Source organism: Crinia signifera, chromosome 11, assembly GCF_055691185.1.
Source record: "Crinia signifera chromosome 11, ASM5569118v1, whole genome shotgun sequence".
Lineage (NCBI taxonomy): Eukaryota > Metazoa > Chordata > Amphibia > Anura > Myobatrachidae > Crinia > Crinia signifera.
The window spans coordinates 105166620-105194186 of NC_139227.1; the positions used below are offsets into that span (position 1 = coordinate 105166620).

Consider the following 27567-nt stretch of genomic DNA (forward strand, 5'->3'; position numbering starts at 1 on the left):
AAAATCTGTATTCAGCAGGTTGGTTATTGCTTGGCTGTTACTGATCCAGTGCAGCGTAGAGAGCCGGGGGGCAGGGTGTGAGGGTTCTAGGGTCAGCTACGTACAGAGTATTATTACTGCTTGTTGGCTGTTATTGATCCAGTACAGCGTATAGAACCGGGGAGCAGGGTGTGAGGGTTCTAGGGTCAGTTACGTACAGAGTATTATTACTACTTGTTGGTTGTTATTGATCCAGTGCAGCGTAGAGAGCCGGAGAGCAGGGTGTGAGGGTTCTAGGGTCAGCTATGTGCATAATATTATTACTACTTGTTAGCTCTTATTGATCCAGTGCAGCGTATAGAGCAGGATGTGAGGGTTCTAGGGTCAGCTACGTACATAGTATTATTACTACTTGTTGGTTGTTATTGATCCAGTGCAGCGTAGAGAGCCGGAAGCTGGGGAGCAGGGTGTGAGGGTTCTAGAGTCAGCTATGTACATAGTATTATTACTACTTGTTGGCTGTTATTGATCCAGTACAGCATATAGAGCAGGGTGTGAGGGTTCTAGGGTCAGCTACGTACAGAGTATTATTACTGCTTGTTGGCTGTTATTGATCCAGTGCAGTGTAGAGATCCGGGGAGCAAGGTGTGAGGGTTCTAGGGTCAGCTACGTACAGAGTATTATTACTGCTTGTTGGCTGTTATTGATCCAGTGCAGTGTATAGAACCGGGGAGCAGGGTGTGAGGGTTCTAGGGTCAGCTACGTACAGAGTATTATTACTGCTTGTTGGCTGTTATTGATCCAGTGCAGTGTAGAGATCCGGGGAGCAGGGTGTGAGGGTTCTAGGGTCAGCTACGTACATAGTATTATTACTGCTTTTCGGCTTTTATTGATGCACTGTTGAAAACTCCTCTATAAGGCTTGCACACCTAATGTACAGGCCAGTATTACTCATACATGCAAGCTATAGACTCTAGGTGAGAACACCCCCCCCCCCCCCCCAATTCCCACATCTCTCCCTCTTGTAATCTAGATGTCCCATGGCATGAGCCTGTTTTGCCTAAAACCCACTATGTAGTATATTTTTTATTCTGCTTTTTATTGAAGAGCAAAGACATATCATATACAATACTAGCAACATTATGAAAGAAAAACAATCACTGTGTAGTTTTCATTCTAGCCTCTTTCAAAACCCGTGCAGTTCATTTTCCCTGCCTGAGGATCTAGCACCAGTCTATTCTGTATATCAGTGCTGAAATACATACCACACTGTGCTAAAATCACCACAGCAGAGAGCGACACCCAGGGAAGAGGATCTGCACATGTTTTAAAAGATGCAGGGTGGTAGAACGAACATGAGCTATTGCTGATGCATATTTCTCAGATCATATCTTATACAAGTGCACAGCACTGTGGTGATTCTGACCCAGTATAGCAAGAATTTCTGTTACTATACAGAACAGGAAGCGCCCCCCCCCCCCCCGGGTGACATTTGTCTGCAGCGGTTTTCATGAATGGTCACTGACAGTTACAATGGACGTATCTATATACTGTTCTCCACCTGTGACACATCATTTATCATTAGAAAATACAATTATATGCAGTGTATCAGCTTCCAGTTTAAGGGGGTTAGGAATAATTATTATCAAATCCAATTAAAAACCAATTAGCTGATTGCCTAACTACAGACTGTAATCTGCTGCTTCTTGAGATTTAAAGGACTCTTCTGTGTCAGACACTGAGCTCCTGGTATATTGCTGCACAGGGATATGGCGTCCTGGTATATAGCTGCACAGGGATATGGGTATGGCGTCCTGGTATATAGCTGCACAGGGATATGGCGTCCTGGTATATTGCTGCGCAGGGATACTGGTATGGCGTCCTGGTATATTGCTGCACAGGGATATGGCGTCCTGGTATATTGCTGCGCAGGGATACGGGTATGGCGTCCTGGTATATTGCTGCACAGGGATACGGGTATGGCATCCTGGTATATTGCTGCACAGGGATACGGGTATGGCATCCTGGTATATTGCTGCACAGGGATACGGGTATGGTGTCCTGGTATATTGCTGCACAGGGATATGGGTATGGCGTCCTGGTATATTGCTGCACAGGGATACGGGTATGGCGTCTTGGTATATTGCTGCACAGGGATATGGGTATGGCGTCCTGGTATATAGCTGCACAGGGATATGGGTATGGCGTCCTGGTATATTGCTGCACAGGGATACGGGTATGGCGTCCTGGTATATTGCTGCACAGGGATACGGGTATGGCATCCTGGTATATTGGTGCGCAGGGATACGGTTATGGCGTCCTGGTATATTGCTGCGCAGGGATACGGGTATGGCTTCCTGGTATATTGCTGCACAGGGATATGGGTATGGCGTCCTGGTATATAGCTGCACAGGGATACGGGTATGGCGTCCTGGTATATTGCTGCACAGGGATACGGGTATGGCGTCCTGGTATATAGCTGCACAGGGATATGGGTATGGCGTCCTGGTATATTGGTGCGCAGGGATACGGTTATGGCGTCCTGGTATATTGGTGCGCAGGGATACGGTTATGGCGTCCTGGTATATTGCTGCACAGGGATATGGGTATGGCGTCCTGGAATATTGCTGCACAGGGATACGGGTATGGCATCCTGGTATATTGCTGCACAGGGATATGGGTATGGCGTCCTGGTATATTGCTGCACAGGGATACGGTTATGGCATCCTGGTATATTGCTGCACAGGGATATGGGTATGGCTTCCTGGTATATTGCTGCACAGGGATATGGGTATGGGATCCTGATATATTGCTGCACAGGGATACGGTTATGGCATCCTGGTATATTGCTGCACAGGGATATGGGTATGGCTTCCTGGTATATTGCTGCACAGGGATATGGGTATGGCGTCCTGGTATATTGCTGCACAGGGATATGGGTATGGCGTCCTGGTATATTGCTGCACAGGGATACGGGTATGGCGTCCTGGTATATTGCTGCACAGGGATATGGGTATGGCTTCCTGGTATATTAGTGCGCAGGGATACGGGTATGGCGTCCTGGTATATTGCTGCACAGGGATACGGTTATGGCATCCTGGTATATTGCTGCACAGGGATATGGGTATGGCGTCCTGGTATATTAGTGCGCAGGGATACGGTTATGGCGTCCTGGTATATTGCTGCGCCGGGATATGGGTATGGCGTCCTGGTATATTGCTGCGCAGGGATATGGGTATGGCGTCCTGGTATATTGCTGCACAGGGATACGGGTATGGCGTCCTGGTATATTGCTGCACAGGGATATGGGTATGGCTTCCTGGTATATTAGTGCGCAGGGATACGGGTATGGCGTCCTGGTATATTGCTGCACAGGGATACGGTTATGGCATCCTGGTATATTGCTGCACAGGGATATGGGTATGGCGTCCTGGTATATTAGTGCGCAGGGATACGGTTATGGCGTCCTGGTATATTGCTGCGCCGGGATACGGTTATGGTGTTATTGAGACCTGATCACATCGCGGCTCTGCTAATTTGCAGAGCACTGCAATCAGGTACATGCTGCCCCGCTGCCCCATGCAAGCCTGCCAATTGCTTAGCGTGTCTTGCGAAAAATTAGATGGATCGGTAATTAGCTGCAAATCCATTGGCAAGCCGCTCACCATGTAATGATTCCCAGTGTGCGCTGTCTGTGCGTAGCCCAGGACTTACCTAGCGGCTGCGATAGAATCAGGCTGATTGGGGGCGGAGCTGGCATCACATGACTTCCCTCATACACCTGACTACACCTGTATATTTGGTTTTGTAACGGAAATTGCGCTAGATTGAGCAGCTCTTATAGCGAGAATAGTGAATGGAATAATTAAAGAGCGCTGAGGTTACATGTAGAAGTGGGTATTGAGCGAATAAAAAGTGAAAAAAAGTGAAATGGAAATTGATACTATGAGTGGTACCTGTAAAGAAATGGGTTAGTATAATGTTTACACCCTTTTGGGGACAATGTATGAAGGATGGAAGTTTCCAGCTGTTGACTGTCCCTATCTTACCCTGTCCTCTATGTCTTCTCTGTGCCGTGATGGTATAGACACGTGCAGGTGTGATGGTACGGCCACTGCTCCGTGCGTGAGTCGGCGCTGACCGGTGGGTGCCGTAGCGGTGGAGTTCTTATTGCAGTGCAGGTATTGCTAGTGCTGGCTGTGTCACTTGATGGAGTTGGAGGCTCCTTGCGCTTCAGATGTTAGTAGCGCTGTCCCGCTGTGTGCCGTGCGGACCGGAAGTGACCGGGAATCGGTGCCGGCTGTCAGAGTGGACGAATAGAGTTTGGGGAAACAGGTATCAGGGTTCAGCTGGGTCTTCTCTTGGTTGTCCAACGCGTTTCGTGCGACCTGCGCACTTTTTCAAGGTTTTTTAAACATGCTGGTTTGAGCGACTTTCAGCTCAAAGTCACCTAGTGTGTATGGGCCTTTAGGCTCTCTATTTTTAATCCACAGCCCTTTTGTCTCTATGTGCAGCAAAAAGGACCGCGGAGATCGTTAACAATATTGACCATACACATAAATGATTTCATTGAAGCTGCAAACACAGAGGAGGGGCGACATACTCCATAACTGGGTGTCCTATCATGTAACTGTGTGCGGAAAAGGGAAAAGACTGTAGAAGCCAGCTTGTCTGGCTGAAAACAGCATAAACTCACCTGGCTATTAGCAGGAATCCTTAGCTCACACACTTGATCTGGGCTTGAGGGTTCGGCTTGTCTTGATTGACGGGTTGGCTGATTTGAATGACGGTTCAGGATAGGCTGGTTGAGGTCAGAGGTGGAGATTGATGGGGTGATGTTCTTGGTTCCAGAAGATTCTGCCTCTTGCTTCAGGAAACGTTGCCCTCCCGCCCGCCCCATTTATTAGTCAGAATTAGTTGTTGAGAAGTCGTTTGCATTATTCGTTTTGTTGTTGTCGGCTTATTTTGTGTTGGCGGAAAGAACGGTAATTAAATTAGAGCTGTATTTACACTTAGATGCTGGTTGATGTCGGGATCTGGGCATCACCGACCCAGGTGGGCCCACATCTGGACCTTAACGATCATCTACTTCGGATAGCGTAAATTCTGGCGGACATTTGTAGTTTAGGGCAGGTGGCCCAATTTTTTGATGACTCGGGCAGAGTGGTGAGCTCTGCCTTAGTGCTATTTGCGAGGTCAGGGGCAGAAGCAGAAGGTCAACCCCCTGGCCTTAAGGGCAATTGGCCCCTTTTGAAAAGTCCGCTTCATAATTGAGCCGTTGTCTTGGACGCTGGCAGGTGGCCGGTCCTTGGCAATTAAGGGCAATTGGCCCTTAGATCCGGAGTTTGTTATTTTTATTACTTTGTTATTTTCCAGCAATGTTATTTATTTTGCATGCCGTTCTTTGCCCGCCACCTTAGTTAGAGCAGGGACATAAATTTTAGTTAGATTCAAATAGGCCGCCCCTGCTCAAAATAAATAAGCCGTCCCCTTTAAGCCCATTCAGTTGTACGCGTCTTTATTTCTTAGATAAGTGGGGTGAGTGTGGATGAATGCTTATGTCTGTGTGGAGTTTAAGACTGTAGAAGCCAGCTTGTCTGGCTGAAAACAGCATAAACTCACCTGGCTATTAGCAGGAATCCTTAGCTCACACACTTGATCTGGGCTTGAGGGTTCGGCTTGTCTTGATTGACGGGTTGGCTGATTTGAATGACGGTTCAGGATAGGCTGGTTGAGGTCAGAGGTGGAGATTGATGGGGTGATGTTCTTGGTTCCAGAAGATTCTGCCTCTTGCTTCAGGAAACGTTGCCCTCCCGCCCGCCCCATTTATTAGTCAGAATTAGTTGTTGAGAAGTCGTTTGCATTATTCGTTTTGTTGTTGTCGGCTTATTTTGTGTTGGCGGAAAGAACGGTAATTAAATTAGAGCTGTATTTACACTTAGATGCTGGTTGATGTCGGGATCTGGGCATCACCGACCCAGGTGGGCCCACATCTGGACCTTAACGATCATCTACTTCGGATAGCGTAAATTCTGGCGGACATTTGTAGTTTAGGGCAGGTGGCCCAATTTTTTGATGACTCGGGCAGAGTGGTGAGCTCTGCCTTAGTGCTATTTGCGAGGTCAGGGGCAGAAGCAGAAGGTCAACCCCCTGGCCTTAAGGGCAATTGGCCCCTTTTGAAAAGTCCGCTTCATAATTGAGCCGTTGTCTTGGACGCTGGCAGGTGGCCGGTCCTTGGCAATTAAGGGCAATTGGCCCTTAGATCCGGAGTTTGTTATTTTTATTACTTTGTTATTTTCCAGCAATGTTATTTATTTTGCATGCCGTTCTTTGCCCGCCACCTTAGTTAGAGCAGGGACATAAATTTTAGTTAGATTCAAATAGGCCGCCCCTGCTCAAAATAAATAAGCCGTCCCCTTTAAGCCCATTCAGTTGTACGCGTCTTTATTTCTTAGATAAGTGGGGTGAGTGTGGATGAATGCTTATGTCTGTGTGGAGTTTATTGTCTGAGAGAGACTTGGCAGAGGTGCATTCCCTCTGTACGACATTCTCCTCTGTCTATAATGTGATCTCTCCACTTCACAGATCGGACGTGTGTACTCTGAATGAAGAGCAGGAAACATTTGTGCGGCCAATGAACACTTAGTAACCATGGCAACAGACACATCAGTTCTCTGAGGTCTCGAACTACTAGTAGGCCGCCTCAAGGTTGTTTGCCCTTGGCCCATACCATGAAATGTGCCATACATGACGCCGTAGACATTTGTGAAGGTGGGGATTTCTTTGCTTTAGGGTGACAAGTTATATTATAGTTATTTCTCATAAACACATAACACTGGCTCCTAATAGGAAGAGCAGTGTTGCATTAAAGTTTCCTTTATGTACCAAACATGATAGGTAGATGACGAGGCACAGTGTGAGGCATCATCTTAACCTCAGGAGGCACTGTAGTCACCTAGTGATAATGTGGTATATACAGAGGTGACGAGGCACAGTGTGAGGTATCATCCTGACCTCAGGGGGCACTGTAGTCACCTAGGGATAATGTGATATATACAGAGGTGACGAGGTATCGTCCTGACCTCAGGAGGCACTGTAGTCACCTAGTGATAATGTGATATATAGAGGTGACGAGGTATCGTCCTGACCTCAGGAGGCACTGTAGTCACCTAGTGATAATGTGGTATATACAGAGATGACGAGGCACAGTGTGAGGCAGCGTCCTGACCTCAGGGGGCACTGTAGTCACCTAGTGATAATGTGGTATATACAGAGATGACGAGGTATCGTCCTGACCTCAGGAGGCATTGTAGTCACCTAGTGATAATGTGGTATATACGGAGGTGACGAGGTATCGTCCTGACCTCAGGAGGCACTGTAGTCACCTAGTGATAATGTGATATATAGAGGTAACGAGGTATCGTCCTGACCTCAGGAGGCACTGTAGTCACCTAGCGATAATGTGTTATATAAAGATGTGACGAGGTATCGTCCTGACCTCAGGAGGCACTGTAGTCACCTAGTGATAATGTGGTATATACAGAGGTGACGAGGCACAGTGTGAGGCAGCGTCCTAACCTCAGGGGGCACTGTAGTCACCTAGTGATAATGTGATATATACAGAGATGACGAGGTATCGTTCTGACCTCAGGAGGCACTGTAGTCACCTAGTGATAATGTGGTATATACAGAGATGACGAGGCACAGTGTGAGGCAGCGTCCTGACCTCAGGAGGCACTGTAGTCACCTAGTGATAATGTGGTATATACAGAGATGACGAGGTATCGTCCAGACCTCAGGAGGCACTGTAGTCACCTAGTGATAATGTGGTATATACAGAGATGACGAGGTATCGTCCTGACCTCAGGAGGCACTGTAGTCACCTAGTAATAATGTGGTATATACAGAGGTAACAAGGTATCGTCCTGACCTCAGGAGGCACTGTAGTCACCTAGTGATAATGTGGTATATACAGAGATGACGAGGTATCGTCCTGACCTCAGGGGGCACTGTAGTCACCTAGTGATAATGTGGTATATACAGAGATGACGAGGTATCGTCCTGACCTCAGGAGGCACTGTAGTCACTGAGTGATGATGTGGTATATACAGAGATGACGAGGTATCGTCTTGACCTCAGGAGGCACTGTAGTCACCTAGTGATAATGTGGTATATACAGAGATGACGAGGTATCGTCCTGACCTCAGGAGGCACTGTAGTCACCTAGTGATAATGTGCTTTATACTGAGGTAACGAGGTATTGTCCAGACCTCAAGAGGCACTGTTGTCACCTAGTTATAATGTGGTATATACCGAGGTGATGAGGTATCGTCCTGACCTCAGGAGGCACTGTAGTCACCTAGTGATAATGTGCTTTATACTGAGGTAACGAGGTATTGTCCAGACCTCAAGAGGCACTGTTGTCACCTAGTTATAATGTGGTATATACAGAGGTGATGAGGTATCGTTCTGACCTCAGGAGGCACTGTAGTCACCTAGTGATAATGTGGTATATACAGAGGTGACGAGGTATCGTCCTGACCTCAGGAGGCACTGTAGTCACCTAGTGATACTGTGGTATATACGGAGGTGATGAGGTATCGTCCTGACCTCAGGAGGCACTGTGGTCACCTAGTGATAATGTGGTATATACGGAGGTGACGAGGTATCGTCCTGACCTCAGGAGGCACTGTAGTCACCTAGTGATACTGTGGTATATACGGAGGTGACGAGGTATCGTCCTGACCTCAGGGGGCACTGTAGTCACCTAGTGATAATGTGGTATATACGGAGGTGACGAGGTATCGTCCTGACCTCAGGAGGCACTGTAGTCACCTAGTGATAATGTGGTATATACCGAGGTGATGAGGTATCGTCCTGACCTCAGGAGGCACTGTAGTCACCTAGTGATAATGTGGTATATACAGAGGTGACGAGGTATCGTCCTGACCTCAGGAGGCACTGTAGTCACCTAGGGCCTTATTTTGGTTCATTCTTTCTGACAAAATCCTTCTTAGATGGGCAAAACCATGTGCACTGCAGGTGGGGCAGGTGTTACTTGTGCAGAGAGAATTAGATTTGGGTGGGGTTTTACTTCAAAGTGAGATCTATATTGCAGTGTAAAAATAAAGCAGTCAGTATTTTCCCTGCACAGAAACAAAATTACTCACCCAAATCTAATTCTCTCTGCACATGTTACATCTGCCCCCCCTGCAGTGCACATGGTTTTGTCCATCTAAGAAGGATTTTGTCAGAAAGAATGAACCAAAATAAGGCCCCTAGTGATACTGTGGTATATACAGAGGTGATGAGGTATCGTCCTGACCTCAGGAGGCAATGTGGTCACCTAGTGATAATGTGGTATATACGGAGGTGACGAGGTATCGTCCTGACCTCAGGAGGCACTGTAGTCACCTAGTGATACTGTGGTATATACAGAGGTGACGAGGTATCGTCCTGACCTCAGGGGGCACTGTAGTCACCTAGTGATAATGTGGTATATACGGAGGTGACGAGGTATCGTCCTGACCTCAGGAGGCACTGTAGTCACCTAGTGATAATGTGGTATATACCGAAGTGATGAGGTATCGTCCTGACATCAGGAGACACTGTAGTCACCTAGTGATAATGTGCTTTATACAGAGGTAACGAGGTTATGTCCTGACATCAGGAGGCACTGTAGTCACCTAGTGATACTGTGGTATATACAGAGGTGATGAGGTATCGTCCTGACCTCAGGAGGCACTGTGGTCACCTAGTGATAATGTGGTAGATACTGAGGTGACGAGGCACAGTATGAGGCACCATCCTGACCTCAGGAGGCACTGTCCCACTACATAAATTGTGTTTATTCCTGCAGATTTATTATCGTTTCCCTCCACTGTGTAAATACAATTACAGAGCTGATTTCCGTTGCACCTTTATAAATATGGATGTGGGATACAGTTCCTGTTGTTCTCCCTGCGCAGTCACTGGTCAGTACCGATACACTGTAATATATCACTGCGTTTTGTCTGATAAATGAGATGGATTGTTAATATGAGTATTAGCAAGCCATCCTAAGCCGCCGACGCACAACGCCGACTGCAATCCAACCGGAGCTATTGTGTAAGAAACACAACAATTTGGAAGAGCCTCAGATTGAGTGAGATCAGATGAGAAATTCATAAATATTAATCAGTCTGAGACGAGAACACACTGAAGAAGTAATCACAGATTTGTCTCACATACAGATGGGATCCGATATGATATCCCGGCGGTCGGAATCCCGACACTGGAATCCCGACCGCCGAAATCCCGACAAGGGGGGGACATGGATCGCCCCCCCTTGCGGGCTCGCTGCGCTCGCCACGCAGCGGGCCCGGTGCCTCGCTACGCTCGGCACGCTATTATATTCTCCCTCTATGGGTGTCGTGGACACCCACGGAGGGAGAAAGTTTCGGGATTTCGGCGGTCGGGATTCCAGTGTCGGGATTCCGACCGCCGGGATCCCGACCGCCGGGAAATTAACCGCATCCCATACAGATGTAGGCTTTGATCTGTACTGAAAGAGAACAGGAACTACAGATAATCAGATAATAATTATTACTGTGACAATACCCTAAGTTCCCAGTGGCTGTGTATGCCCGTTCTATGTGCTCGCTGCTTATTAACTATGACGTGTGCATCCTCTGGCCAATGGTCTTCCGTCGTCATTCTGCCTTGTACATGGCTATTACTATAATCTGCATACTGCACCTAGAGGGGGGTGGCCAAACCAGTCCTCAAGATCTACCAACAGTTCACGTTTCCCAGACCACCTAGCTGGTGCACAGGTGTAGGCATTATTAACTGTCATTTTTCCCAGACCACCTACAGTAGCTGGTACACCGGTGTCGGCATTGTTAACTGTTACATTCCCCAGACCACCTAGCTGGTGCACAGGTGCAGTCATTACTAACTGTAACATTCCCCAGACCACCTAGCTGGTGCACACGTGTAGTCATTACTAACTGTTACATTCCCCAGACCACCTAGCTGGTGCACAGGTGCAGTCATTACTAACTGTAACATTCCCCAGACCACCTAGCTGGTGCACACGTGTAGTCATTACTAACTGTTACATTCCCCAGACCACCTAGCTGGTGCACAAGTGCAGTCATTACTAACTATTACATTCCCCAGACCACCTAGCTAGTGCACAGGTGCAGTCATTACTAACTGTTACATTCCCCAGACCACCTAGCTGGTGCACAGGTGTAGTCATTACTAACTGTTACATTCCCCAGACCACCTAGCTGGTGCACAAGTGCAGTCATTACTAACTATTACATTCCCCAGACCACCTAGCTAGTGCACAGGTGCAGTCATTACTAACTGTCACATTCCCCAGACTCCCTAGCTGGTGCACAGGTGCAGTCATTACTAACTGTCACGTTCCCCAGACACCCTAGCTGGTGCACAGGTGCAGTCATTACTAACTGTCACATTCCCCAGACACCCTAGCTGGTGCACAGGTGCAGTCATTACTAACTGTAACGTTTCCTAGCACCTAGTTGGTGCACAGCACTCTGGATTTCAGCCTGGTGTATTGATATGTTAAGGTTACATAAAACCAGAAATTGAACCTATATTGAACCAGAAACGCTGATTGTTTTCTCCATTCTCTCCTGCTACAGATGTAAGAACCTTTCCAACCCAGAACATCTGCCCCAGGTCAGCATCGTCTTCATATTTGTCAATGAGGCCCTCTCCGTGATTCTCCGATCGATCCATTCTGCAATTGACAGGACACCGGAGGATCTTCTCAAGGAGATCATCTTGGTGGATGACAACAGTAATAACGGTAGGTTGGCGCTGTGGGTGTCTGATTAACGTCTCCCCTCTGACTGTCTGATATCAGTGGAGGTTACAATGTATTGCTGTCAATAATTATCCAAATCTCATCACATGGTCCCCAGGGAGTACCATTTCCTGCACATGTTCTTACACCCAGCGGAGGGTTAGTATGCTGACAACAGAACTTTGTGTTATACATCCCTCGTGGCGCACAGCACCTACACACCGCTCATGTATACTCTCACAGGGACAATGCTCCCTTGTCTGAGGTTGTAATGAAGGAAACCCACCACCGGCAGGTGCAGAACATGAAATAGAAACAAATTGTGTTTGGTTGTAGTTGGCTCAGTGGGCGGTATTGTCTGGTGTACAGGAACAGATAATGCCATATATCTGGGATAGGTACCATTAGCGAGGAGTAGTGTGATTATTGCTCTGTGTATACACAGATAGTAGTTACTGTATATGGTGGGATTTATATTATTACTATGGAGAAACTGATACCGCGGGCATGGATATACCCTCAGATTGCCTTGGGCTGGGGGTTAGCGGTCATCGTGGCCGTGTGCTTAAAATGTGCTAATACACAATTACAAACTCAGCTGTCTGTTCCGCACCACTCTGTATGTATGCCACTACCCATCTCATTACTGTGTGTATCAGCGCTCCTCACAGTGACTAGAGGAGGAGGGACTTAGGTATAATATCTGTATGTATGACATTACCCATCCCATTACTGTGTGTATTAGCGCTCCTCACAGTGACTAGAGGAGGAGGGGCTTAGGTATAATATCTGTATGTATGACATTACCCATCCCATTACTGTGTGTATTAGCGCTCCTCACAGTGACTAGGTGATTATATGAGTATGTATGACACTACCAATCCCATTACTGTGTGTATCAGCGTTCCTCATAGTGACTAGGTGATTATATGTGTATGTATGACACTACCAATTCCATTACTGTGTGTATCAGTGCTCCTCACAGTAACTAGGTGCTTATATGTGTATGTGTAACACTACCAATCCCATTACTGTATGTATTAGCGTTCCTCACAGTGACTAGAGGAGGAGGGGCTTAGGTATAATATCTATATGTATGACATTACCCATCCCATTACAGTGTGTATCAGCGCTCCTCATAGTGACTAGGTGCTTATATGTGTATGTATGACACTACCAATCTCATTACTGTGTGTATCAGCATTCCTCATAGTGATTAAAGGAGGTGAGGCTTAGGTATAATATCTACATGTATGACACTACCCATTACTATGTTTATCAGTGCTCCTCACAGTGACTATGGAAGAAGGGGCTTGATAATTATATATGTAAGTGTGACACCACCAATCCCATTACTCTATGTATCAGTGCTCCTCACAGTGAATGGAGGAGGAGGGGCTTGGTGATTATATGCGGTGGGGCTTACGTATTATATCTGTATGTTTGCACTAACCATCCCATTACTGTGTGTATCAGCACTCCTCACAGTGACTAGAGGAGGAGGGGCATAGGTATAATATCTGTATGTATGACTTTACCAATCCCATTACTTTATCTATCAGCGCCTCACAGTGACTTGAAGAGGAGGGGCTTGGTGATTAAATCTGTATGTATGACACTACACATCGAAATTGGTGTATCTATCAGCGCTCCTCACAGTAACTAGAGGAGGAAGGGCTTAGGTTATATCTGTCTGTACGCCATTACCCTTTCTAGCACCTATTTATTGTGTGCCAGCTTCTAACACTTGCCCCTAAATGTTGCTAATGGTCCTACACCCGGATATCCTTCTGTTACATCGTTTTTCTGCAAATCTTTTAGCCTGAAAGCAAATGAGATAACTTTTGTCCGATAATTGAGTTTTTAGCGACCATCGTGGTGTTCCCGGGTGCCTCATCTGCTATGAGAGATGCCATTATACAGGGGCGCTGTGTATTTCGCTCTGTTACAGCATAATTATGTGTGTGCAAATTACAGCAACAACGGCTGCAAGAATAGAATCTTTAGTAATAATGTTTAGGGGAGATGTGGATGGTTATTGCCGCTGTATGTAATTGGAGATTAACGTTGTTAGCTCAGTGACATATGGAAATTGATGATACAAGTGCTAGAGCCTCCAGTAATTTCGCCGACTGCTCATCCTCTCTGGCTGCAGAGCGCGACCCTGATGCTCTTCAAAGCTGAATAAGTGTTCTTCCCTCCATTATAAGCTGGGCCTATTAATGCTATTACCCCTGCACTGTAAGAGGCTCTGATTACACTGCTGAAGTGTGACTGGAATTAGCATTTATGGATCTTTGCGTAAGAGGACCCGCTTTGTGGTACCACATGCCCATTAGATGGGCACACTTAGTCTATGACACTAGCTGGTCTCCTCCGCACCAGTGTCGTCCTCCCTCTTCGGGGTTAATTTACTAAAAAGGGAATTCTATTGAAGATGGTGCCAACTCCCATAGCAACCAGTCAGATTGCCCATAGCAACCAGTCAGATTGTATCTATTCTATAGGAATCCGATGCTCAGGGAGGCTGGTACAGGTTTTGGTCCCGGGTCGGCTCGAGATGTCTTTCACAGGGAACTGTATACAGAGTTCTGTTGAAGATGGGATGTTGGCTCGTAGCAATTAGTCACATTCTGTCTATAATCTTCTAGAAGATGCTAAATAAATAAGAAGTGAAATCTGGTTGCTATGGGCAACATCCCATCTTCAATAGAACTCCCATCTTAGTCAAATTACCCTTTGCTGTCAGTGGAAATGGTTTTCTATTATACTCAGTGTTGGCGCGCCTGAGGGCAGGTAGCAGTGACAGGGTCAATAGAAAAGTCATAAGTGCACGGATCAGCGACAGTCGCTTTGTTGCCATAGAGACCATATGCTGAGAGGACCGATGACGATGAAAGGTCAGTTAAGAGCGGAAGAGTTGTTGTCGCATGATGCTGAGAAGTTACATACATATACCGGTTGCATCAGCCATTAGTCTGAGGTAAAGGCGTACTGCTGCTATATGACCGAACAGATAAGAGCCTGATTCAGGTTTGCACACGCATCCTGTCACAGCTGTGATTCCATACACAGAGGTGCTGTCACAGCGGCGGGCATTTGTACAGATGCGCCCACTGGTGATGCCTTTAATTGAAAGCAATGGCACCAGTGGATGCACGTCGGGAACCCCATCGGTCATGTGACCAACTCTGTTGCTCAGAATGCCCGGCAGAAGTCATTGTAACTGCATACACAGACCAATCACAGGCTGAGACACTCCCTATTACCTCCCACAAACCCACACGGACTATCAACCACTCTGCGTCATGAGAGTTTATATATTCCAAAAACATTCTGTAGTTTTTTAGTTTTTGAACCCAGGTCCAACATAATTTTTCTCACGTGCTCCAACCAACCTATGATGCTCCTGCAGACTTAAGGTGGCCATACATCTACAGATCGATTGTCAGATTGGGCTGGTTGGAACTAAAACCTGGTAATGGATGAGTGACCGTTTTTGGCAGTTTTCCAGCAATTTAAAGCAAATGGTTAACTGTCATTTGCTCTCATCCATTACCAGGTTTTTGTTCCAACCAGTCCAATCTGACAATCGATCTGTAGATGTATGGCCACCTTTGAACTTGGTTATTTCATTGTTTGTTTGATTGGTTCTACCATGATCTTCCTCGAGGCCCGCTGGCAGCCATTTGTGTTTCCTGTCCCTCAGCATGTATATAAAATAATTGCTAAAATGTTTAGCCAATGCTGTTTCTGCAACTTAAATAGGTTGAATGACAGTAGAAAATACAATTTACTTCCACCTTCCTACCTCCATTCAGCTTATGACCCCTCATTATTATTACATTTTATTTATAAAGCGCCACAAGTGTTTTGCAGCACCGTACAAAGGGCACGCCATAGAACAATACAGGGAGACAGAACTGAACATTACAGTGAATAGTGCAGCCCACTGAATTAGCCCTCAATATATGGGTTGTATGGGACATCCGGAACTTTAGGTACAGCCTTATCTGCCTATTTCAGGTGACGAGTGCTTGGTATGAAATGATGAACAGGGAGTTTTTTACTGTTTATATATTTGGGTGAGACAACGCGTATAATGGTGCAAATTGTGTCATCACTGCCTGCTGTGTCGGCAGGTGACTTTAGGAGGTATGTAGCACTATAGGAATGGTTTGCTGTCCCCAGGATGCTGTAAAACTGACTCAATCCACCAAAGCAGATGATTAGAACGCTGAGGCCCCTATGTTCTGAATGGCGTTACACCATCATTCATTCTGTGTTCAGCTGTCAGGATTCTGTGCCTCTCTTCCATTATTGTACATTTTTAATGTATTCTATTAAAGATTCCGCACTTTATTCCTTTTAGCCTAGAAAATATTCTACTAGCATCAGGCATTAAGTGTCTGTGTCTCCGTCATACCATCAGACTGCCCTAGTTCCTGTGGAACAGTCTCAATTTGCAGACCTGAAAGGGGCTGGGCTTCACTGTTGTGGGTTGGGCCTTATTAAGTGGGTGTGTCTTTGGAACATCAGGGTTGTGATTGGGCCAATGCGGGTGCCGGTATGAATTTGTCTCAGTTTTGCCTGTAATAATACTTAGAAATATACCAGCTCCCCAAGACCTTGCAATAAATCTTAGCAAATCTGTATTCCCCATTTCTTAAATGAGTCTAAAGCTGCCCATACACGGTCCGTTTAATGGATCCATTCGGGACTTAATTAGTACACATTGCCTTGTGCATGCATATACAGACCAAACTTGTGCTAGAAGCACCACAGCAAAGTGCAGCACCCAGGGAAGAGGAACTGCTACGGTTTTGAAAGGGGATACGGTCATTGGGTCTACAGCAAGATGGTCGACAAGCGTTGAGTCAACATGGGTCTTGGTCGACGTGTCTTTAGGTCGACACAAGCATTAGGTCAACAGTCAAAAGTTCGACATGGAGTTTTTCACAGTTTTTTGCCCTAGTGGATGGTAGGGCATGAAATACCGCCCGTCGGCACATGTCGGCTCAAAAAACTGAAAAACCCCATGTCCACCTTTTGACTCTATTGACCCATGTCGACCTAACGGTGTTGACCCAGCGCTTGTCGACCATCTTGCTGTAGACCAAATGATACCAACCCTTTTGAAAGATGCAGGGTGCTACAATGAGCACTATAGTATATGATCTCAGAGAAAAATCCAATCTGTTGGCGCCTAAGTCATCTGTTAATAGCACTAACACTTTTTCTGTGCCTTTTAGTCCTGTCTATATATCATCAAGGACTGTTGTTCAGTTGCCATGTTTTGACATATAAGTACCCCCTGTATACAATTATTTGAATCAGAATCAATACTAGGAATTTGGTTTGGACTGCTGGGCAACAGCCAGTTAGGTACAGTTAAGCAGTGACCGTACAGATATACATAACACATACAGAGCCTAGACAGCCATCAGAGACGCCACTGGTTGTTGCAGCAGTCAGGTGGGTAACAATATAGGCAGAGACAGTACAGTTATTACACAGGGAACACATCCATGCTGAGCTGCACAGCGCCTAGGCAGCCAATCAGAGGCGCCACTGGTCGCCGCAACAGCCAGGCAGGCAACAATGATGCAGGGACATTACAGTTATCACACAAGGAACACATAACTTACCTGCCGAGCTGCACAGCCCCTAGGCAGCCAATCAGCGGTTCCACTGGTCGCCGCAACAGCCAGGTAGGTAACAATACAGCAGGGACAGTACAGATATACGTTGAAGTGCAGTGCACAAGACAGGGGAGACACGGGGGTAGATGTGGCTGAGTGCACAGTTCCTAGGCAGCCATTTGCGGACAGCAGCAGAAGGGCTCAACAGGCCATCTTCCCTGGAGGCAAAGGGAGAGCCAGTGTAGGAGTCGGGGGGGGGGGGGGGGGGGGGCGTGAGGCCGGGTCGAGGTGGCATGGCCATGCCTCCTCCCTTTGGAGCTTACAGCTGGAGCTGGTACAGTCCCTGCGTCCTTTGCCTGCCTGCCTCTGGCCATCCTGCGCTGGGGGCTCTCAGCGCTCGCTGACGGGAGTCCGCGGTGCTGTCCGTCTCCGGCCTGGTTGCCCTAATTCAGAGTACAACAGGTTTGTTATATGCAGAACATCAACTAGAAACTTCTCTCCGCATGGGCGGAACTTGAGGCTGCTGGTAAACATCTGGGGATTCCAGAGCACTCTGCCAGCCCCCCTTAGCTCCAGACCGGTGGTGGCTTAGCCCATGGGCAGCAAAAACCCAATTAGTGTATTGCATATGCTTGCATGCCCTCAGTACTCTTCGCCGTTCCCAATTGGGCATGTGGATGGTAAAGTATGAAAAATCTCAAAAAAAGAAAGAAAACCACCCCCCAAAAAGCTTATGCCGACCATTCCACGCATCAAGATTTGGCTTGTGTCGACCTCTTGTTAACATCACCATGGTGCATGTCAACCTTTTGTTAATGTTAACTTTGTGTACAGCACTTTGATGTGGACATTTTGGTGTCGACCCTTTGACGGTTGACCTTGACATCATCTATCGGCCTTCAACATGCACCGTGCAGAGCACTTACCAATAGTGCTGCAGACAGATGCGGTTACCTACCACATGCACCGTGCAGAGCACTCACCAATAGTGCTGCAGACAGATGCGGTTACCTGCCACATGCGCCATGCGGAGCACTCACCAATAGTGCTGCAGACAGATGCGGTTACCTGCCACATGCGCAGTGCGGAACACTCACCGATAGTGCTGCAGACAGATGCGGTTACCTGCCACATGCTCCATGCGGAACACTCACCGATAGTGCTGCAGACAGATGCGGTTACCTGCCACATGCTCCGTGCGGAACACTCACCGATAGTGCTGCAGACAGATGCGGTTACCTGCCACATGCGCAGTGCGGAACACTCACCGATAGTGCTGCAGACAGATGCAGTTACCTGCCACATGCACCGTGCGGAACACTCACCGATAGTGCTGCAGACAGATGCGGTTACCTGCCACATGCGCCGTGCGAACACTCACCGATAGTGCTGCAGACAGATGCGGTTACCTGCCACATGCGCCGTGCAGAACACTCACCGATAGTGCTGCAGACAGATGCGGTTACCTTCCACATGTGCCATGCGGAGCACTCACCGATAGTGCTGCAGACTGATGCGGTTACCTGCCACATGCGCCGTGCGGAACACTCTGCTGCAGACAGACGCAGGTACAAATGCTCAGACAGAGGATTAGAAGCATTAGCTCTGATGTTTGTACATAACAGCACACGGGCCATCGACTTCTCATCATAAGGAAGAATCGCTGCACTCGCAGGTCCCCTCTAGATCTGCCTTGCGGCAATCTTACACAATGCCTGAACATGGCCGTTCCCCGTTCGCGTGATGCGCCACATGAAGTGACAGGCTAATCTGCCAGAAAATTGAATTTTCAGCTTGTGAATAAAATGTGTTTGTTTCTGCAGAAAACCAACACAGATCTGTCTGCGTGTGTCTGATGAATGTGCGTAAGACCTGCATGCGGAGTGCGATGGGAAGCGTGTGTGTATGCATTATTACACGGCGTGTGGGCTACATTTACTGAGAGTCAAGCGCAATAGTGTCTCTAGCGTGGATCTTCTATTTGTTCCCAGAAAACTAATATCATCAGGTAATATCCGGCAGGGATGGGTTCATAGTACCCAGAGAACCAAGAGGCGGCTCCTTCTTTACACTTTTGGGGGAAGCGTTGTCTCCTATGCAGGATTCCTGCCTTACACTATTGGAGGAAGCGTTGTCCCCTATGCTGGACTCCTGCCTTACACTATTGGAGGAAGCGTTGTCCCCTATGCTGGACTCCTGCCTTACACTATTGGAGGAATCATTGTCCCCTATGCTGGACTCCTGCCTTACACTATTGGAGGAAGCGTTGTCTCCTGTGCGGGATTCCTGCCTTACACTATTGAGGGAAGCGTTGTCTCCTGTGCGGGATTCCTGCCTTACACTATTGAGGGAAGCGTTGTCTCCTGTGCGGGATCCCTGCCTTACACTATTGGAGGAAGCGTTATCCCCTATGCCGGATTCCTGCCTTACACTATTGGAGGAAGCATTGTCCCCTATGCCGGACTCCTGCCTTACACTATTGGAGGAAGCGTTGTCCCCTATGCGGGATTCCTGCCTTACACTATTGGAGGAAGCGTTATCCCCTATGCCGGACTCCTGCCTTACACTATTGGAGGAAGCGTTGTCCCCTATGCCGGACTCCTGCCTTACACTATTGGGAGAAGCGTTGTCTCCTGTGCGGGATTCCTGCCTTACACTATTGGAGGAAGCGTTGTCCCCTATGCTGGACTCCTGCCTTACACTATTGGAGGAATCATTGTCCCCTATGCTGGACTCCTGCCTTACACTATTGGAGGAAGCGTTGTCTCCTGTGCGGGATTCCTGCCTTACACTATTGAGGGAAGCGTTGTCTCCTGTGCGGGATTCCTGCCTTACACTATTGAGGGAAGCGTTGTCTCCTGTGCGGGATTCCTGCCTTACACTATTGGAGGAAGCGTTATCCCCTATGCCGGATTCCTGCCTTACACTATTGGAGGAAGCATTGTCCCCTATGCCGGACTCCTGCCTTACACTATTGGAGGAAGCGTTGTCCCCTATGCGGGATTCCTGCCTTACACTATTGGAGGAAGCATTGTCCCCTATGCTGGACTCCTGCCTTACACTATTGGGGGAAGCGCTGTCCCCTGTGCTGGACTCCTGCCTTACACTATATGAGGAAGTGTTGTCCCCTATGCAGGATTCCTGCCTTACACTATTGGGGGAAGTGTTGTCTCCTGTGCGGGATTCCTGCCTTACACTATTGGGGGAAGCGTTGTCTCCTGTGTGGGATTCCTGCCTTACACTATTGGGGGGAAGCGTTGTCCCCTATGTGGGATTCCTGCCTTACACTATTGGGGAAGCGCTGTCCCCTATGCTGGACTCCTGCCTTACACTATTGGAGGAAGCATTGTCCCCTATGCCGGACTCCTGCTTTACACTATTGGAGGAAGTGTTGTCCCCTATGTGGGATTCCTGCCTTACACTATTGGAGGAAGCATTGTCCCCTATGCTGGACTCCTGCCTTACACTATTGGAGGAAGCGTTGTCCCCTATGCCGGATTCCTGCCTTACACTATTGGAGGAAGCGTTGTCCCCTATGCCGGATTCCTGCCTTACACTATTGGAGGAAGCGTTGTCCCCTATGCCGGATTCCTGCCTTACACTATTGGAGGAAGCGTTGTCCCCTATGCCGGACTCCTGCCTTACACTATTGGAGGAAGCATTGTCCCCTATGCTGGACTCCTGCCTTATACTATTGGAGGAAGCATTGTCCCTTATGCCGGACTCCTGCCTTACACTATTGGAGGAAGCATTGTCCCCTATGCCGGACTCCTGCCTTACACTATTGGAGGAAGCGTTGTCCCCTATGCCGGATTCCTGCCTTACACTATTGGAGGAAGCCTTGTCCCCTATGCCGGATTCCTGCCTTACACTATTGGAGGAAGCGTTGTCCCCTATGCTGGACTCCTGCCTTACACTATTGGAGGAAGCATTGTCCCCTATGCTGGACTCCTGCCTTACACTATTGGAGGAAGCGTTGTCCCCTATGCTGAATTCCTGCCTTACACTATTGGGGAAGCATTGTCCCCTATGCTGGACTCCTGCCTTACACTATTGGAGGAAGCGTTGTCCCCTATGCTGAATTCCTGCCTTACACTATTGGGGAAGCGCTGTCCCCTATGCTGGACTCCTGCCTTACACTATTGGAGGAAGCGTTGTCCCCTATGCCGGATTCCTGCCTTACACTATTGGAGGAAGCATTGTCCCCTATGCTGGACTCCTGCCTTACACTATTGGAGGAAGCGTTGTCCCCTATGCCGGATTCCTGCCTTACACTATTGGAGGAAGCGTTGTCCCCTATGCTGGACTCCTGCCTTACACTATTGGAGGAAGCGTTGTCCCCTATGCCGGATTCCTGCCTTACACTAATGGAACATGTTTGTCTTCCTATCTGCTGAGTTCCTTGGTTACAGTCTCCACCACGTCTCAGCCAGTATCATCAGTATAATAGAAATACTAGCAATTAAAAATAATTACTGGTTTTGTTCTGCCGGTAGGCAGGTGAAAGATGTTATGTTCCTCAGTGCATATGTAATTATCTCAGTAGTCCTTGGAAGTTTCTTATCTCAATATCTTGCACGTCGTACTTTGTTAATGTTAGTATCGCACAGCCTGGCATATATGGCCACCCTACGTGCCTTGTATCCCCCATCACCAATATTGCTAGTTGTTGTCGATAGTTACAGCGTTGACATTTAATTGAACCAATTTTAATTCAACACCATAACTGGCGATGAGGGCGTCGTTGAGCATCTTGATGGGTAATTATGTCTACACGCATGGTAGGCTCCGCATCTCCTCTCCTGTCACAGCAGGAGTCTCGTCGCTGTCATGGAAATAGTTCAATACTTGGTCAAACATTTTGTAGAGGGATGATCCCTGGAGGATACAATGAATGGATGTGGAACAAGGGAGATCTTCTACTGATCCTGCGGGGAGATGAGTAACCATAAATTCTTGATGTCCTGGTTTCGTGGTTTTATTTGCCTCTAGGTTTATGTCTGTATCTGGAGTAACAGGCATGATGTTAAAAGATATTGGCTGTATTGTTCTAGCAGTTGGGGAACCTTTATATTGCTATTTTATTGTTGCCTTAGCTCTGTCTGAAGACGACATGAAAGTGCTCATCTCATACAGCGGGGGCAGTCACTAGAACTGTGGATCTAGGTTCATCCTATGAAAACACAGGGAGTCTGTGACATCACTGCGGCAACTGTTGTTCAAGCAGGTTTATAGGCCTTAATGTGCACTGGGTGGACACTTCCGGGAAGATAGCACTAAGGTCATATAAAGCGAAAGAAAGTAAAAATTTTTAGGCATAGGCAGAGACCCCTTCGTACCGCACAGTTACACAATGCACACACCCATATGCTGGTAGGAAGTGTGGTGTATGGACAAGGTACGATTATACTCTGTCATCTGCCTTCTCGGCATGGATGCCTATCAGTAAGGTGTTCTTACAAATAAGATTGTTGGATGAAATGAATGGTTCTGCTGATGCCATCCGTGGGGTAATCATCTGAGATAGACACAAACATGATATTTCCACTTTGACACACTGTGTTTTTGTTAAACCTACTAGTCCTATATGGGCATGTTGGTCAGTTACAACATGGCACCTGTGGTTTAAAATATAGTACAGTGAATGGTTGACTGTGGAGTAGAATTGTCTAGTTTGGGCAACGGACACCCATATCCGGTGTCACCTCTTTCACCCCTCCCATCATTCTGTGACATTTTCTTTACATGGTTTGCTTATGTTTCATCTTATGTTAGCCTGACCTTCTGGTGCTTTGAGCTTACCTTAGACCAGGGGTCCTCAAACTATTTTGCTCTGGACCCCATCGGACAATAAAAATAATTACAGGACCCCAGCAAGTTACTGCGGGTCATTATGTCACATGTGTAGTCAGCAGACAGCACATGCATTTCAGCATTGTGAAAGCACAAAATTAGGTACCTTCTGTATTATCTGGGCGCCCATCGCATCGCATACCACTAATTAAGGGATGTGATGGGACCCGATTTCTGGGCGCACAAATGGCATGCGATAATAAATTGTACAGGCACCCTGATGGGTGATTACTATGTTAAATGCACCCCCATTGTTAATGCCACCCCCACTATCAACGCTCACCCGAAGCGTGGCGAGCGCAGCGGTACGCGTCCTCCGACCTTTTCATACCCCCACTATCCACGTCGGCGTGGAGTTGATTTTAGATAGTGTGGCGAGGGGATGCGGATTACATGGGAAGTAATCCGCGTCCCCTCGCGGGGCTTGCTGCGCTCGCCACGCTTCGGGCTCGCTGCGCTCGCCACACTATCTAAAATCAACTCCACGCCGACGTGGATAGTTGGGGTATGACAAGGTTGGAGGACGCGTACCGCCGCCGCTCGCCACGCTTCGGGTGGGCGTTGATAGTGGTGGTGGCGTTAACAATGGGGGTGCATTTAACATAGTAATCACCCATCAGAGTTTTCCTGAATTGAAAAAGCCACCTGAGCGTGGCGAAACTAGTTTTCTTGAGGAGTCACTTACTGAACACTGCAGCCTAGGACCCGACGGGTACATTACTGCCGCTGTGCTTTTTGACCGACACTAAACTACGGCCTCCAAGTCACGTTCACTTATAAAGGACCTGATCCTCACAAGAGGGTATCTTCCACTACTGTGACACTGACCACTGCAGCCGTCCGCAGACATCAGAAGCGGTGCGGCAGACGCCGACAATAGAAGCGGCACGATAGACGCCGGTAATTTACCAACTGAGGCGCAAGCCTGTTTCCGGATCTCTAATCACCCTGCCCTACAAGGACCTGATCCCCGCAAGTGGGTACCTTCATCCACTGTGATACACATCACCCCAGCCGACCGCAAACAACAGAGTCGGCGCGGCAGACGCCGGCAACAGAGGTGGTACTGCAGACGCCGGTGGATTACAACTGAGGCGCAAGCCTATTTCTAGTGGGAAGGTAAAACCAGGGGATGCTGTAGTGACAACTATTCAGCCCTGTCTAACACAAAATTTGAAGTGTCACTCTTGCGTGAATAAGTGCTATTTACAACACAGGTGCCACTAACAACTATCAGGCATCCAAATAGTGAGCGGCAAGAGGTGACTAACCCGTCTCGTTCTGCACATTATTATACAGCTCTTCCTATTATAACTCTGGAGAGGTCTGAACCCGTGATGGGACTATAAATATTGGCCCTACACCATCCAATCAGGACTTGGTAAATATTTGCTGCAGTTCAGTTTTTATATCCATTTTTCATTTTTATTATTTTTTAAATTTTTAGAATATCTCTACACGGAATATACATTTTTATTCTGTTTGCATGCATGCATACTATTCGTCATATGTAATTTGTGTATTGTATCTATGTGTATATCGATTAAATCTTTTTAGTGTACAGAAGGCGCCCACTGGCTCTCTTTTCTTTGTAAGCACCCATCAGAGTGCCTGTAACATAAAAAAATCAGGTCCAATTTGGTCGCATCGCATGTGATCGCATGCGATGCGACCAAAACTATGTTGTATGATGGAAATCTTGGGCGCCCAGATAATACACAAGTACCCAAAATTATGTAAGGAGCCATAAAATAACAGTGGTTCAAGGAGTCTGAAAAATCTTTTGAATTGTCTGACTGAAATTAGAAAAGTCATCAGCCTGCCGGTCAGCAACATGGAGTCGTGACCCCATACTGAGAAGGTTGGGACCCACTTTGGGGTCAGGACCCACAGTTTGAGAACCGCTGCCTTAGACTATTGTTTCTGTTCCTCTGATCTTAGCCAGTACTACTCCTTCTGTTTCTCTGGAGTTAGCTTTGACTACTCCTTCTGTTCTTCTGAGGTTAGCTTGGACTTCTCTTCCTCTGAGTTTATACTGGATTGCTTCTGCTTCTACTGATTTTAATCTGGACTACTCATAAAGTTCCTCTGATATTAACCTCCTTTTGTAAAGCGCAACGGAATATGCTGCGCCATATAAGAAACTGTTAAATAAATACATAAAATAAATAAACCTAGACTATGCATTCAACTCCTCTTGTTTTAACCTGGACCATCTTCTATTTTTCTGAGTTTATCCTGGACTACTCCTATTCCCCTGAGATTAGCCTGGATTACTCCTTCTGTTCCCCTGAGATTAGCCTGGATTACTCCTTCTGTTCCCCTGAGATTAGCCTGGGTTACTCCTTCTGTTCCCCTGAGATTAGCCTGGGTTAATCCTTCTGTTCCCCTGAGATTAGCCTGGGTTACTCCTTATGTTCCTCGGAGTTTAACCTGGACTCCTTCTATTCCTCTGAGATTAGCCTGGACTCATTCTATTTCTCTGAGTTTAGCCTGGACTCATTCTATTTCTCTGAGTTTAGCCTGGACTCATTCTATTTCTCTGAGTTTAGGCTGGGCTAGTTCTGCTCCTCTAAGTTTAGCCTGGGTTACTCCGTCTGCTCATCTAAGTGTAGACTGGACTATTCCTTCTATTCCTCTGAGTTTAGCCTGGACTCCTTCTATTCTTCTGAGTTCTGGGCTACATCTGCTCCTCTGAGTTTAGCCTGGACTACTTATATTCTTCTTAGTTCTGGGCTACTTCTGCTCCTCTGAGTTTAGCCTGGGTTACTCTGTCTGCTCCCCTAAATTTAGACTGGACTATTCCTTCTATTCCTTTCAGTTTTGCCTAGACTACTTCTATTCCTCTTAGTTTAGCCTGGACTATTCCTTCTATTCGTCTGAGTTTAGCCTGGACTACTTCTGGGTTGGGATCATGTGGTCTACAGCATTATGGTCGACAGTCATTAGGTCGACATGGGAAAAGGTCGACATGGTTCTATGTCAAAAGGTTGTTAGTTCGACAGGTCATTAGTTTGACATTGTCTAGGTCGACAGTCAAAAGGTCGATATGGTGTTTGTCACTGTTTTTCTTTTACCTGAATGTCAACACAGTCGACATGGACACAGTTTAAAGTGCACTGCATCGCTCGCTGTGCTCGCGATGTGTCGGGCACGGTGCCTCGCTACGCTCGGCACACTATTTCATTCTCCCACAGTGCCCTAGTGGATGGTAGGGCATGAAATACAGCCTGTCGGCACATGTTGGCTCAAAAAACAGTGAAAAAGTCCATGTCGACCTTTTGACTGTCGATCTAGACAATGTGGAACGAATATCCTTTCAGACTAGAACCATGTTGACCTTTTCCCATGTCGACCTAATGGTGTCGACCTAATGACTGACGACCATAATGCTGTAGACCAATTGACCGCATCCTCTAATTCTATTCCTCATAGTTTTGCCTAGACTATTCCTTCTATTCCTCTGAGTTTAGCCTGAACTATTTCTATTCCTCTGAGTTTAGGCTGGGCTACTTCTGCTCCTCTAAGTTCAGCCTGGACTACTCCATCTGCTCCTCTAAGTTCAGCCTGGACTACTCCTTCTGCTCCTCTAAGTTCAGCCTGGACTACTCCATCTGCTCCTCTAAGTTCAGCCTGGACTACTCCATCTGCTCCTCTAAGTTCAGCCTGGACTACTCAATCTGCTCCTCTAAGTTCAGCCTGGACTACTACTCCTGCTCCTCTAAGTTCAGCCTGGACTACTCCTTCTGCTCCTCTAAATTCAGCCTGGTCTACTCCATCTGCTCCTCTAAGTTCAGCCTGGACTACTCCATCTGCTCCTCTAAGTTCAGCCTGGACTACTACTCCTGCTCCTCTAAGTTCAGCCTGGACTACTCCTTCTGCTCCTCTAAGTTTAGCCATGACTACTACATCTGCTCCTCTAAGTTCAGCCTGGACTACTTATTTTCCTCTGAGTTTAGCCTGGACTCCTTCTACTCCTTTGAGTGTATCCTGGTCTACTCTTTCTATTCCTCTGAGTTTAGCCTGGTCCACTCCTTCTATTCCTCTGCGTTTACCCTGGACTACTCCTTCTATCCCTCTGCGTTTACCCTGGACTACTCCTTCTATCCCTCTGAGTTTAGCCTGGGCTGCTTCTATTCCTCTGAGTTTAGCCTGGACTACTCCTTCTATCCCTCTGAGTTTAGCCTGGGCTGCTTCTATTCCTCTGAGTTTAGCCTGGGCTGCTTCTATTCCTCTGAGTTTAGCCTTGACTACTACTTCTAAAGTAAAAGG

At 47.3% G+C, this 27567-nt stretch overlaps 1 protein-coding gene across 1 annotated transcript in view; it reads left to right on the forward strand.

Moving 5' to 3' along the window:
- GALNT18 (polypeptide N-acetylgalactosaminyltransferase 18) overlaps positions 1-27567 on the forward strand; it is a 230811-nt gene that overhangs the window by 147824 nt on the left and 55420 nt on the right. The window contains exon 3 of the mRNA XM_083164114.1: positions 11637-11803. Within this exon, the coding sequence (XP_083020240.1) occupies positions 11637-11803 (167 nt within the window). The remainder of the gene's footprint in view (positions 1-11636; positions 11804-27567) is intronic.